Below are 13,873 nucleotides of genomic sequence, written 5' to 3' on the forward strand. Positions count from 1 at the left end.
CGCAGCTGCTTTCAAAGCTGCTCGTGTGCCGCAGCTGCTTGCAAGCTGCTCGTGTGCCGCAGCTGCTTGCAAGCTGCTCGTGTGCCGCAGCTGCTTGCAAGCTGCTCGTGTGCCGCAGCTGCTTGCAAGCTGCTCGTGTGCCGCAGCTGCTTGCAAGCTGCTCGTGTGCCGCAGCTGCTTGCAAGCTGCTCGTGTGCCGCAGCTTCTTGCAAGCTGCTCGTGTGCCGCAGCTTCTAGCAAGCTGCTGGTGTGCCGCAGCTTCTAGCAAGCTGCTGGTGTGCCGCAGCTTCTAGCAAGCTGCTTGTGTGCCACAGCTTCTAGCAAGCTGCTGGTGTGCCGCAGCTTCTAGCAAGCTGCCGGTGTGCCGCAGCTTCTTGCAAGCTGCCCGTGTGCCGCAGCTTCTTGCAAAGCTGCTCGTGTGCCGCAGCTTCTTGCAAAGCTGCTCGTTTGCTCCAGCTGCTTGCAAAGCTGCTCGTTTGCTCCAGCTGCTTGCAAAGCTGGTCGTGTGCCGCAGCTTCTTGCAAGCTGGTCGTGTGCCGCAGCTTCTTGCAAGCTGCTCGTGTGCCGCAGCTTCTTGCAAGCTGCTCGTGTGCCGCAGCTTCTTGCAAGCTGCTCGTGTGCCACAGCTTCTTGCAAGCTGCTCGGGTGCTGCAGCTTCTTGCAGGGTACCTGCATGCTGCTGCACAGTGCAGACTTTAATGGGAATGAATGGCTCCTTGTCAATCTAGTGACGTCTGGGCCTGTGAAGTTTAGGTTGTTTTTCCCTAATTCTCCCTGGTTCTTTTTATCCACTGCTTGAAATGAACAAGCATCTAAATCTTAATGCAAAACAGACATTCCTTCATTCCTTGAAATCACATGCTTTATTATGAACAGTTTTGAAAAATGTCTTTGAATGGACATATACCTTTGATAATGCTGTGAATAATCACATTAGATTAAGGACACGAAGTGTTAAGAAATCTAGCTGCCCTGCAGTGTGCTATTGTGAGTGTACAATATTACATTTAGCTACATTTTCAAATACACAGACGCTGTGTTGATTTTGCTTATTGAGCCTTCTTGTGGATTGCAAGTTTGCAAACAATTCAGTTAGATATGGAACTCAATAATGTAATGTAGTTCCAGTGTCCCTTGCTCCTTCACCGGGGTACGGTATAGTAAAAAGAAAAAAAAAGTTATATAGGGGCAAGTTACCTATAGATCATTGGGACCTGTGGTCTTGTGATGGCCATGCGGGGTCATGATAAGGACTTGTTGTCTGATGGCCGACTGGATCCGAAATCATAAAGAACCTGTGGTCTTCTGATGGACATGTGGAGACCTGTTGCTTTACGGCTGAGTGGTCTGGGATTATAGGATTTTGTGGTCTTCCCATGTGGGGTTGAGCTAGGGTATGGGCTTGTTGTCTGATGGACGAGTGGACGCTGAGCTCATGGAGTGATGTGTTGATCTGATGGCCATATGGGGTCGAGGTAGGGTAGGGGCTTGTTTGATAGTCGATTGGGCACTGAGCTTATAGGTTGTTGTGTTCCTCTGATGGCCATGTGGGGTCGAGGTAGGGTAGGGGCTTGTTTGATGGTCGAGTGGGCACTTAGCTCATAGGTTGTTGTGGTCATGTGATGGCCATGTGGGGTCGAGGTAGGGTGCGTCTTGTTGTCTGATAAGCGAGTTGCGCTGAGCTCATAAGGTGTTGTGGTCATCTGATGGCCATGTGGGGTCTAGGTAGGGTAGGGTAGGGGCTTGTGTCTGATAGTCGAGTGGGCACTATGCTCATAGGATGTTGTGGTCATCAGATAGCCGTATGGGGTCAAGATAGGTAGGGTCTTGTCTGACGGCACAGTGGGCGCTGAACTCATAGGGTGATGTGATCATCTGATGGCCATGTGAGGGAGTTCGGGTAGGTCTTGTTGTCTGATAACTGAGTGGCGCTGAGCTCACAGGGTATTGTGGTCATCTGATGGCCATGTGGGGTCACGGTAGGGTACTTCTTGTTGTCTGATGGCCAAGTGGGTACTGAGCTCACCAGGGTGTTATGGCCATCAGATAACCACGTGAGTTTGAGGTAGGGTATATTTTGTCTGATAATCGGGTGGCACTGAGCTCATAGGGAGTTATGTTCATCTGATGGCCATGTGAGGTCGAGGTAGGGTAGGGGCTTCTTGTCTGATAGCATGTGGTCGCTGAACTCCTAGGGTGATGTGGTCATCTGATGGCCATGTGAGATCGAGGTAGGGTAGGGGCTTCTTGTCTGATAGCTGAGTGGTTGCTGGACTCATAGGGTGTTGTGGTCATCTGATGGCCATGTGGGGTCAAGATAGTGTACATCTTGTTGTCTGATGACTGAGTGGATGCTGAGCTCAAAGGGTTTTGTGGTCAACCAATGGGCATGTGGGGTCGAGGTAGGGTATGTCTTGTCTGATGGGCAAGTGGGTGCTGAGCTCACATGGTGTTGTGGTCATTTGATGGCCATGTGAGGTAGGGTACGTCTTGTCTGATAACCGAGTGGCGCTGAGCTCATAGGTTATGTCCATCTGATGGCTATGTGGGGTCGAGGTAGGGTAGGGCTATGTGGGGTCTGACGGCAGAGTGGGTGCTGAGCTCACAGGGTGTTGTGATCATCTGATGGCCATGTGAGGTCAAGGTAGGGTACGTGTTGTCTGGTAAGCGAGCACCGCTGAGCTCACAGGGTGTTGTGGTCATCTGTTGGCCATGTATGGTCGAGGTAGGGTAGGGGCTTGTTGTCTGATAGCCAAGTGGTTGCGTAACTCATAGGGTGAAGTGGTCATCTGATGGCCATGTGGGGTTGAGAGAGGGTAGGCGATGTCTGACGGCAGAGTGTGTGCTGAGCTGATATTGTTCTTTGGTCCTTTGAGTCCTTCTTGGTCTCAGAGCTGAATCATACTTTTGCTTTCTCCATCCTCTCACGTCCTCTCAGGTCTCCTCTCCTTTCGTTCTCCCAGGTTGTCCCCAGCTGCATACTACGCACAGAGGATGATCCAGTACCTTTCCCGCAGGGACAGCATCCGACAGCGCTCCATGCGGTACCAGCAGAACCGCCTCCGCTCCAGCTCCTCCTCCCCGGCCTCCGTTTCAGAGAACCAGGGCTCGTCAGTGGAGGGCACGGACCTGGATTTCGAGGACTTTGAGTGAGTGCCCGTTGTGTTCTTGTCTGCATTGAGTCCAGTGGGTGAAGGAAGGTGACATGAACTCATCAGATTTGTCTGGTCCTTGGGGTTCGGCAGATGCTGGGCCACCATGGGAAGTGCTTTCTCCAAGGTCAGCAGTTGGAGGTGGACCAGAGCCTGGCTCAGACTCCATGGCCCATGCTTGGATCGGCCATCACCCTGCTGCCGCCTCAGGGGGCAGCATGGGCCTTGTCTGGTTGGGGGTGTGCTGATGGATGGCGCTCCTGCAGATAGGATTCAGAGAAGCCGTCTCTGCAGCAGACTGGGCACAAAGGGCTCTCCTGGGCCTCCTTTCCATATGTAAGGGCTAGCGTCTCCTCCTTCAGGTGAAGGTATGGGTGTCGCTGTGCGATAAGGAGCAGTGCATCCCTCCTGCGCCTTCTTCTGTGGGCTCCTTTATGTACCTTTGCTCCAGCTCGGGAGCTGGCGCTCGCTGTTTTCAGCCTCATCTCATTCATAGGATATTTCTTTGTCCTCGTATTTCAGTGTTGTGTTCCTTGTCTCGCCTCCCCTTCATTCTGCTCCCTTTAGCCTCTTTCTGTTCCTCTCCGCTCCCCAGGCCTCTCCTCCATCTGCTGATACCGGTCACCTTCCCTTTTAGGTCTGGCTTCACAGCACAGCTGCCTGCTCTGAAGTATTGTTATCGCTTCTTTCACATTTACATAGTCCCGCCCGCAGCTCCACCCATTGGACTGAGGCCCTTGCACCTCCTGCAGGCGGCTGTTTGCTGTATGCTTCCGCCTTTCGGCAAGTATTTCTATTAGAATCCACGAGGGACTGTTCTACGTCTGAAAGGCTGAAGTCGGTCCTAAACCATGGTGACCAGACGACCTGGATTTGCCGGGATAGTCCCATTTTTTCACCAGCTGTCCCAGCAGATTTCCGGAAATTTAGCTCATGTCCCGGTTTTTAGAGGGTCGCCTGACAATGGTGGGAGGTGATTTTCTTTGGTTTTCCAAAGCAGCAATAGTTAGCAGGTGTTATCAGAAAGCAAGTAAATTAATAGGCATTACACTGGCCCTAAAAATCGCATTTTATTTATGTTCTTAGTGCCTCTCCTGTAATTATACGCTGATGAGCGCTGTCATTCTGTGCGCTCTACAGAAGTAAACTTACTTGTAATCCTTCGTTTATTTTTTGTGAAATGTCCCAGTTTTGGCTTTACATTTCTGGTCACCCTACCCTAAACACTTTACTTCACACACATACAGAGACAATGAATCATACCTGTGTAAATCAGAGTATAGAAAATGGAGGCCTACAGGGTGTAGGATTCACACGTCATCCACACTGGCAGGTACCTTTTAAGAGTGCTTGGTCTGGGGAAGCATAAACTCAGGATTCAGAACATAACACAGAGGTTAGGGTTGACTTTCCCTAATAACAATTTATTTCTAACCAAACAAACCATTTTTTTTTTTTTTTTAGCAAAATCAGGATAATCAAACACTGGTTAAAAACATAACTTTCTGACCTGTACCATGTAGTTAGATTATTTTTGTAACTTATGAACTGTACAGTAACAAAAGGGTTCTCTGTGACAAAAGCAGTAACTCACTGAGCATTGTACATAAAATACTGTTCTGTACGGTACACGTTCTTTGCAGCAGGCACATTAACCATCTGCACTAGCTTAAATGAATCAAAACTGCCACTAGACAAAACTCTCATCTCTCCCAGCTATCTTCGCACTTTTATTGTTGCCTGAAAGCTGATCGAAATACAAGGAGCTCCGCTGAGCTTTTAAAACTTCTGCACTGCTATAAAACCGGCCTGAGTTTAAAAATAAAAATAAAAAAGCAGCCCCACCTTTTCAGCCTCCCGGATAAAAGCCCGAGGCCCGGTGCTGCCAGTCCAGCCTTTCGACTAATGCTTCTGAGTGGATCTCGAGTGTGACAGAGCACCCCTCATATTCCACAGTGCACCTCACACATGCTGCATCCAAGTGGACCTCGTGTGGGAGAACAGCAGCCTTGTGGTTCCACAACATACCGATCTTGCTTCTGAGCCGACCACAAGCGTCAACGAGTACTCACCGTATGCTTCTGAAGTGACCTTGTGTGCGTCAAAGCACCCAGCCCCTGCTTCTGAGTATACCAGAGAACTCCACCCATGCTTCTGAGTGAGCCTCAAGTGTACCAGAGAACTCCACCCATGCTTCTGAGTGAGCCTCAAGTGTACCAGAGAACTCCACCCATCCTTCTGAGTGAGCCTCGAGTGTACCAGAGAACTCCACCCATCCTTCTGAGTGAGCCTCGAGTGTACCAGAGAACTCCACCCATCCTTCTGAGTGAGCCTCCAGTGTGCCAGAGAACTCCACCCATGCTTCTGAGTGAGCCTCAAGTGTACCAGAGAACTCCACCCATCCTTCTGAGAGAGCCTTGAGTGTACCAGAGAACTCCACCTATCCTTCTGAGTAAGCCTTGAGTGTACCAGAGAATGCCACCCATGCTTCTGAGTGAGCCTCGAGTGTACCAGAGAATTCCACCCATCCTTCTGAGTGAGCCTCAAGTGTACCAGAGAACTCCACCCATCCTTCTGAGTGAGCCTCGAGTATACCAGAGAACTCCACCCATCCTTCTGAGTGAACCTCGAGTGTACCAGAGAACTCCACCCATCCTTCTGAGTGAGCCTCGAGTATACCAGAGAACTCCACCCATCCTTCTGAGTGAGCCTCCAGTGTACCAGAGAACTCCACCCATGCTTCTGAGTGAGCCTCCAGTGTACCAGTGAACTCCACCCATCCTTCTGAGTGAGCCTCCAGTGTACCAGAGAACTCCACCCATCTTTCTGAGTGAGCCTCCAGTGTACCAGAGAACTCCACTGTAGGAAGTTGGCTCTGTATATACTATCTCAAAGTGAGAAACAGTGTGCACAGAGTCCAAGGGTTCCCCTTAGAGGTTGATAGTTGCCAAATTAGATAATACTAATGCTCTGTTTTGTGGTGGTGTGGTCGAGCAGTAGGCTTATCTGAGGGTTGTGTTAAGCATTTGTTGTATACACACACAGGCAATAAATGAGGAACACAAACTCAAAGACTTAACGCCACACCAATAGGTTTTTATATAGAAAAATATTCTTTTCTTGATTTATTTTAGTACCACAAGATTCAAATTTTAGGTAAGTACGTAAATTGTAAGTTACTTCACACAGGTAAGTATGGAACTTTGATTTATTACAGTAGTACACACAGTTTTGGTGAAAATGGCAAATAGCTATTTTAAAAGTAGACTCTGCAAAAATCAGCAGTTCCTGGGGGAGGTAAGTATTGGTTAGTTTCTCAGGTAAGTAAAGCACTTACAAGTTCAGTCTCCTGGGCATACGCAGCCCACTGTTGGGGGTTCAAAGCAACCCCAAAGTCACCGCACCAGCAACACAAGGCCGGTCAGGTGCAGAGGTCAAAGGAGGGCCCAAAAAACATAGGCGCCTATGGAGAACAGGGGTGCTCCGGTTCCAGTCTGCTAGCAGGTAAGTACCTGCGTCCTCGGGGAGCAGACCAGGGGATTTTGTAGGGCACTGGGAGACACACACACACACAACACACACACAACACACACACAACACACACACAACACACACACAACACACACACAACACACACACAACACACACACAACACACACACAACACACACACAACACACACACACACAAAACACACACACACACAAAACACACACACACACAAAACACACACACACACAAAACACACACACACACAAAACACACACACACACACAAAACACACACACACACACAAAACACACACACACACACAAAACACACACACACACACAAAACACACACACACACAAAACACACACACACACAAAACACACACACACTCACAAAACACACACACACTCACAAAACACACACAAAAACACACACACAAACACACACACACACACACAAGACACACACACAAGACACACACACAAGACACACACACACACACACACACAAAACACACACACACACACACACACACACAAAACACACACACAGCAGCACAGGGGCGACCAGGTGCAGTGTGCAAAGTAGGTGTCCGGTTTATCATAGAACACAATGGAGGGACCCGGGTGGGGGGAATCACTTTGGCGATGCAGGCAGGGCACAGGGGGGCTTCTCGGGCCAGCCACCGACTCAGCTAGGATGAGGGCCGCCTGCTGGCCACTCCTGCACTGGTAGGTGGTTCCTCTCGGTCCTGGGGGCTGCGGGTGCAGTGCTTGGTCCAGGCGTTGGGTTCCTTTGTTACCAGGCAGTCGCGGTCAGGGGGAATCTCTGGATCCTCTCTGCAGGCGTCGCTGTGGGGGTGCAGGGAGGTCAACTCCGGGTGTCCGCGTCGTTGGAGTCGCCTCTGAGTCCTCTCTGCGGTGTTGGTTGTCCTGAACTTGAGCCAGGGCCGTCGGGTGCAGTGTGTGAAGACTCACGCTTCTGGCGGGAAGTTGGAGTCTCTTTAAAAGTTTCTTCCGTTGTTGTTTCTGGACAGAGCCGCTGTCCTCTGGAGGTTCTTGGTCCTTTAGGTGCAGGTCAGTCCTCTGAGTTCTCAGAGGTCGCTGGTCCTGCTGGATGCGTCGCTGTGCAGCTTCTTTGAGCCTGGAGACAGGCCGGTAGAGCTGGGACCAAGTCAGTTGTCTCCGTTGTCTCTGCGGGGCTTTCAGGTCAGCAGTGCGTCTTCTTTCCTCAGGTTGCAGGAATCTGATTTCCTAGATTCAGGGTCGCCCCTAAATACTCAGTTTAGGGGTGTGTTTAGGTCTGGGGGGCAGTAGCCAATGGCTACTGTCCTTGAGGGTGGCTACACCCTCTTTGTGCCTTCTCCCTGAGGGGAGGGGGACACATCCCTATTCCTATTGGGGGAATCCTCCAACACCAAGATGGAGGATTTCTTAAGGCAGGGGTCACCTCAGCTCAGGACACCTTAGGGGCTGTCCTGACTGGTGGGTGACTCCTCCTAGTTTTTCTCATTATCTCTTCCAGCCATGCTGCCAAAAGGGGAGGCTGTGTCCGTAGGGGCAGGCATCTCCACTAGCTGGGGTGCCCTGGGGCGCTGTAACAACAGGGATGAGCCTTTGAGGTTTACCACTAGGTGTTACAGTTCCTGCAGGGGGAGGTGAGAAGCACCTCCACCCAGTTCAGGCTTTGTTCCTGGCCACAGTGACAAAGGCACTCACCCCATGTGGCCAGAAACCGTCTGGTTGTGGCAGGCTGGCAGGAACTGGTTACCCTAACACTGGTGTTTGGACCGGTATATAGAAGGCATCTCTAAGATACCCTCTGTGTGCATTTTTCAATAAATCCTACACTGGCATGAGTGTGGATTTATTGTTCTGAGAAGTCTGATACCAAACTTCCCAGATTTCCGTGTAGCCATTATGGAACTGTGGTGTTCGTGTTTGACAAACTATAAGACCATATACTCTTTATGGCTACCCTGTACTTACAATGTCTAAGGTTTGGCTTAGACACTGTAGGGGCGTAGTGCTCATGCAACTATGCCCTCACTTGTGGTATAGTGCACCCTGCCTTAGGGCTGTAAGGCCTGCTAGAGGGGTGACTTACCTATGCCACAGGCAGTGTGAGGTTGGCATGGCACTCTGAGGGGACTGCCATGTCGACTTAGTCATTTTCTCCCCACCAGCGCGCACAAGCTGTGAGGCAGTGTGTATGTGCTGAGTGAGGGGTCCCCAGGGTGGCATAATACATGCTGCAGACCTTAGAGACCTTCCCTTGGTACCAGGGGTATCCGTTACAAGGGACGTATCTGTGTGCCAGGGCTGTTCCAATTGCGTTTACAAAAAGAACACTTGTGCTGGGGCCTGGTTAGCAGGGTCCCAGCACACTTTCAATCATAACTAGCATCAACAAAAGGTTAGGGGGTAACCATGCCCAGGAAGGCATTTCCCTTTACACCCCCCCCACCTCCCCCCCACCACACCCCCCCCTCACACACACACACACAAACAGAAGAGGATGAGACTAACCTTTCCCAAGAAAGTCTTCATTTTCTAAGAGGAAGAACCTGGAAAGGCCATCAGCGTTGGCATGGGCAGTCCGAGGTCTGTGTTACACTACAAAGTCCATTCCCTGTAGGGATATGGACCACTTCAACAGTTTAGGGTTCTCTCCTTTCATTTGCATAATCCATCTAAGAGGTCTATGGTCAGTTTGAACATTGAAGTGAGTACCAAACAGGTATGGTCTCAACTTCTTCAGGGTCCAAACCACAGCAAAGGCCTCCCTCTCAGTGGCACTCCAACACGGCTCCCTGGGGAGTAACCTCCTGCTAATAAAAGCAACAGGCTGGTCAAGGCCATCATCATTGGTTTTGGATAGAACAGCTCCTATTCCATGCTCAGAGGCATTAGTCTGCACAATGAACTGCTTTTAATAATCTGGAGCTTTCAAAACTGGTACTGAACACCTAGCTTCTTTCAGGGTGTCAAAGGCCTTTTGACAGTCCAAGGTCCAGTTAACTCTTCTGTGCATTTTCTTGGAGGTAGGTTCTGTGAGGGGTGCCACTATGGATCCATATCCCTTCACAAACCTCCTATAGTACCCAGTCAAGCCAAGAAATGCCCTGACTTGAGTCTGGGTTTTTGGAGCTTCCCAGTCCAGAATAGTCTGGATCTTGGGTTGGAGTGGCTGAACTTGGCCTCCACCTACAAGGTGTCCCAAGTAAACCACAGTACCCTGCCCTATCTGACATTTGGATGCCTTGATAGAGAGGCCTGCTGCTTGCAGGGCCTGCAAAACCTTCTTCAGTTGGACCAGGTGATCCTGCCAGCTGGAGCTAAAGACAGCAATATCATCTAGATATGCTGCACTAAAGGACTCCAAGCCTGCAAGGACTTGATTCACCAACCTTTGGAAGGTGACGGGCATTCTTTAAGCCAAAGGGCATAATAGTAAACTGATAATGCCCATCAGGTGTAGAGAATGCTGTCTTTTCTTTTGCTCTAGGTGCCATTTTGATTTGCCAGTACCCTGCTGTCAAGTCAAAGGTACTTAAGAATTTGGCTGTACCTAATTTGTCTATTAACTCATGTGCCCTTGGAATGGAGTTAGCATCTGTCTTGGTGACAGTGTTGAGCCCTCTGTAATGCACACAAAACCTCATCTCTCTCTTTCCATCTTTGGTGGGAGGTTTGGGGACCAAGACCACTGGGCTAGCCCAGGGACTGTCAGAGTGCTCTATCACGCCCAACTCCAGCATCTTGTGGACTTCCACTCTGATGCTTTCTTTGACTTGGTCAAACTGTCTGAATATTTTATTCTTGACAGGTAAACTGTCTCCTGTGTCCACATCATGGGTACACAGGAGTGTCTGACCAGGGGTCAAGGTAAAGGGCTCAGCAAACTGATGGAGGACCTTCCTGCAGTCATCTTGCTATTGGCCAGAGAGGGTGTCTGAGTAGACAACTCGATCTACTGAGCCATCTTTAGGGTCAGTGAAGAGGAGGTCAGGGAGCGGTTCACTCTCTGCTTCCTGATCCTCATCAGTAACCATCAGCATGTTTACATCTGCCCTGTCATAAGAGTTTAAGGCGGTTAACATGGATCACCCTCTTGGGGGTCCTGCTAGTGCCCAGCTCCACTAAGTAAGTGACCTGGCTCATTTTCTCTAGCACTGGGTAAGGGCCACTCCATCTGTCTTGAGGTGCCCTGGGAGCCACAGGCTCCAGAACACAGACTTTCTGCCCTGACTGAAACTCAACCATAGCAGCCTTTTGATCACATCACAACTTCTGGAATTGTTGGCTGGCCTCAAGGTTTTTGCTTACCATTTCCATGTACTCTGCCGTCCTGGAGCGGAGGCCTTGTACATAGTTCACTACATCTTGTTTAGGCTCATGGAGAGGTCTCTCCCAGTCTTCTTTTACAAGTGCCAGTGGTCCCCTTACAGGATGGCCAAATAGAAGCTCAAAGGTGGAAACCCCTACTCCCTTCTGTGGCACCTCTCTGTAGGCAAAAAGCAGACATGGCAAGAGGACATCCCATCTCCTTCTGAGTTTTCCAGGGAGCCACATGATCATGCCCTTCAATTTCTTGTTAAACCTTTCTACAAGACCATTGGTTTGTGGATGGTGTGGTGAACTTGAAGGTCACCCCACACTCATTCCACATGTGTTTTAGGTAAGCTGACATGAAGTTGGTACCTCTTTCAGAAACCACCTCCTTGGGAAATCCCACTCTGGTAAAAAAATACCTATGAGTGCTTTTGCTACTCCAGGCCAGGGGCAGTAGTGGACCTAAGGGGAATTGCCCCAGGGTACCTGGTAGCATGATCCACTTCTCCCAGAATATATTGGTTCCCTGATGCTGTGGGAGGTTCAAGTGGACCCACTATGTCCACTCCCACTCTTTCAAAGGGGACCCCTACCACTGGAAGTGGAATGAGGGGGGGCCTTTGGATGGCCACCTGTCTTACCACTGGCTTGACAGGTGACACAGGAGGTGCAAAAGTCCTTAACCTTCTGGGGCATATTGGGCCAGTAGAGTGGTTGACTAACCTCTCCCATGTCTTGGTTTGTCCCAAATGCCCAGCAAAGGAAATGTCATGGGCTAAGGTCAGAATGGACTCCTTAAACCCCTGAGGCACTACCACTCGCCTAGTGGCACAAGGTGTGGGATCTCTTGCCTCAGTGTAAAGGAGTCCATCTTCCCAATAGACCCTGTGGGTTCCACTGACATTGCTTTTTTCGTGCTCAGCTGCTTGCTGTCTTAGGCCATCAAGGGAGGGACACGTTTCTTGCTCCTTACACAGCTGTTCCCTTGAGGGTCCTTCTGGGCCCAAGAGCTCAACCTGATAAGGCTCCAACTCCATGGTCTCAGTTCTCTCAGGGGATAGAACATCTTCCTGAGAAGAGAGGTTCTGCTTCTTTAGCTGTGCAGAAGCTGGGTCCCCAGTCTTCTTTCCTTTCCTCTTGGAAGGTTGGGCCATTATTCCAGACTCCAACACTTCTTTTTCACCCTGTTCCCTGCTCTGTGCCCTTGTCTTGACACACACCAGTTCAGGGATACCCAGCATGGCTCCATGGGTCTTGAGCTCTACCTCAACCCATGCTGAGGACTCCAGATCATCCCCTAGCAGACATTCTACTGGAATTACAGAGGAGACTACCACCTGTTTCAGGCCATTGACCCCTCCCCATTCTAAAGTTACCATGGCAATGGGATGGACTTTAGTTTGATTGTCAGCATTTGTGACTGGATATGTCTGTCCAGCCAGGTACTGTCCTGGGGAAACCAGTTTGTCTGTCACCGTGGTGACACTGGCACTTGTATCCCTCAGGGCTTCTACTTTATTCCCATTTATCAAGAGCTGCTGCCTGTATTTTTGCATGTTAGGTGGCCAGGCAGCAAGTGTGGCTAAATCCACCCCACCCTCTGAGACTAAAGTAGCTTCAGTGTGGACCCTGATTTGCTCTGGGCACAGTGTTGATCCCATCTGGAGACTGGCTATTCCAGTGCTAACTGGAGTTGTTGTTGCTGTGGGACTTTTCTTTGGACAGGCTTTGTCTCCAGTTTGGTGTCCATGCTGTCTACAGTTGTGACACCAGGGCTTCTTGGGATCAAAGTTTTTACCCTTACACCCATTTTGTAATGTGAAGAAGCTCAGGCCCACCCTCCTGAGCAGGTTTTTGGTGCCCTTGTGAAGACTTTTTTTTTTGTCCTTGGATGTCTCACCAGTCTTCCCCTGGGGAGGCTTTGTGACCCCTTTCTTTTGGTCACCCCCTGTGGAAGACTTGGTCACCCTAGTCTTGACGCAGTGGTCTGCCTTCTTTCCCAATTCTTGGGGAGAAATTGGACCTAGGTCTACCAGATGTTGATGCAGTTTATCATTGAAGCAATTACTTAACAGATGTTCTTTCATAAATACATTATACAGCCCATCATAATCAATTACACCCCTGCCAGTTATCCAACCATCTAGTGTTTTGACTGAGAAGTCAACAAAATTAGCCCAGGTCTGGCTCGAGGACTTATGAGCCCCCCTGAGCCTAATCCTGTACTCCTCGGTTGAGAATCCAAAGCCCTCAATCAGGGTAGCCTTCATGAGGTCATAGGATTCTGCGTCTTTACCAGAGAGTGTGAGGAGTCTATCCCTACACTTTCCAGTGAACATTTCCCAAAGGAGACCTCCCCAGTGAGATCTGCTTACTTTTCTGGTTGCACAAGCCCTCTCAAAAGCTGTGAACCACTTGGTGATATCATCACCTTCTTCATATTTAGTTACAATCCCTTTGGGGATTTTTAGGATGTCAGTATTGTCTCTGACCCTATTTAAGTTGCTGCCACCATTTATGGGACTTAAATCCATTTATTTTCTTTCCCTTTCTATGGCTAGGAGCTGCTGCTCCAAAGCCAATCTCTTGGCCATCCTGGTTAACAGGATGTCTTCTTCATCCGACGCTGTTCAACATCTACATGGCCCCCCTCGCACAAGTAGCCCAACAACACAACCTCAACATCCTCACCTATGCCGACGACACCCAGCTCATCCTCTTGCTCACCAAAGACCCGCGCACAGCCAAAACCAACCTCCACGAGGGAACGGAATCCATTGCCGAATGGATGAAAAACAGCTGTCTGAAACTCAATTCGGACAAGACGGAGGTCATCATCCTAGGACCCACCCCCTCCGCCTGGGACGACTCCTGGTGGCCCACCACACTAGGAACA

At 49.9% G+C, this 13,873-nt stretch overlaps 1 protein-coding gene across 5 annotated transcripts in view; it reads left to right on the top strand.

The window, feature by feature from the left end:
• Positions 1-13,873, top strand: part of AMBRA1 (autophagy and beclin 1 regulator 1) — a 667,981-nt gene that overhangs the window by 205,002 nt on the left and 449,106 nt on the right. For 4 of the 5 annotated variants that reach the window (XM_069221711.1, XM_069221710.1, XM_069221709.1 and 1 more), the window contains one exon: positions 2,964-3,149. The exons of the other annotated variant lie outside the window; for it this stretch is intronic. In XM_069221711.1, coding sequence (XP_069077812.1) covers positions 2,964-3,149 — 186 coding nt within the window. The remainder of the gene's footprint in view (positions 1-2,963; positions 3,150-13,873) is intronic. 5 annotated transcript variants of the gene reach the window in all.

Source organism: Pleurodeles waltl, chromosome 3_1 (assembly GCF_031143425.1).
Source record: "Pleurodeles waltl isolate 20211129_DDA chromosome 3_1, aPleWal1.hap1.20221129, whole genome shotgun sequence".
In the NCBI taxonomy this organism is placed as follows: Eukaryota; Metazoa; Chordata; class Amphibia; order Caudata; family Salamandridae; genus Pleurodeles; species Pleurodeles waltl.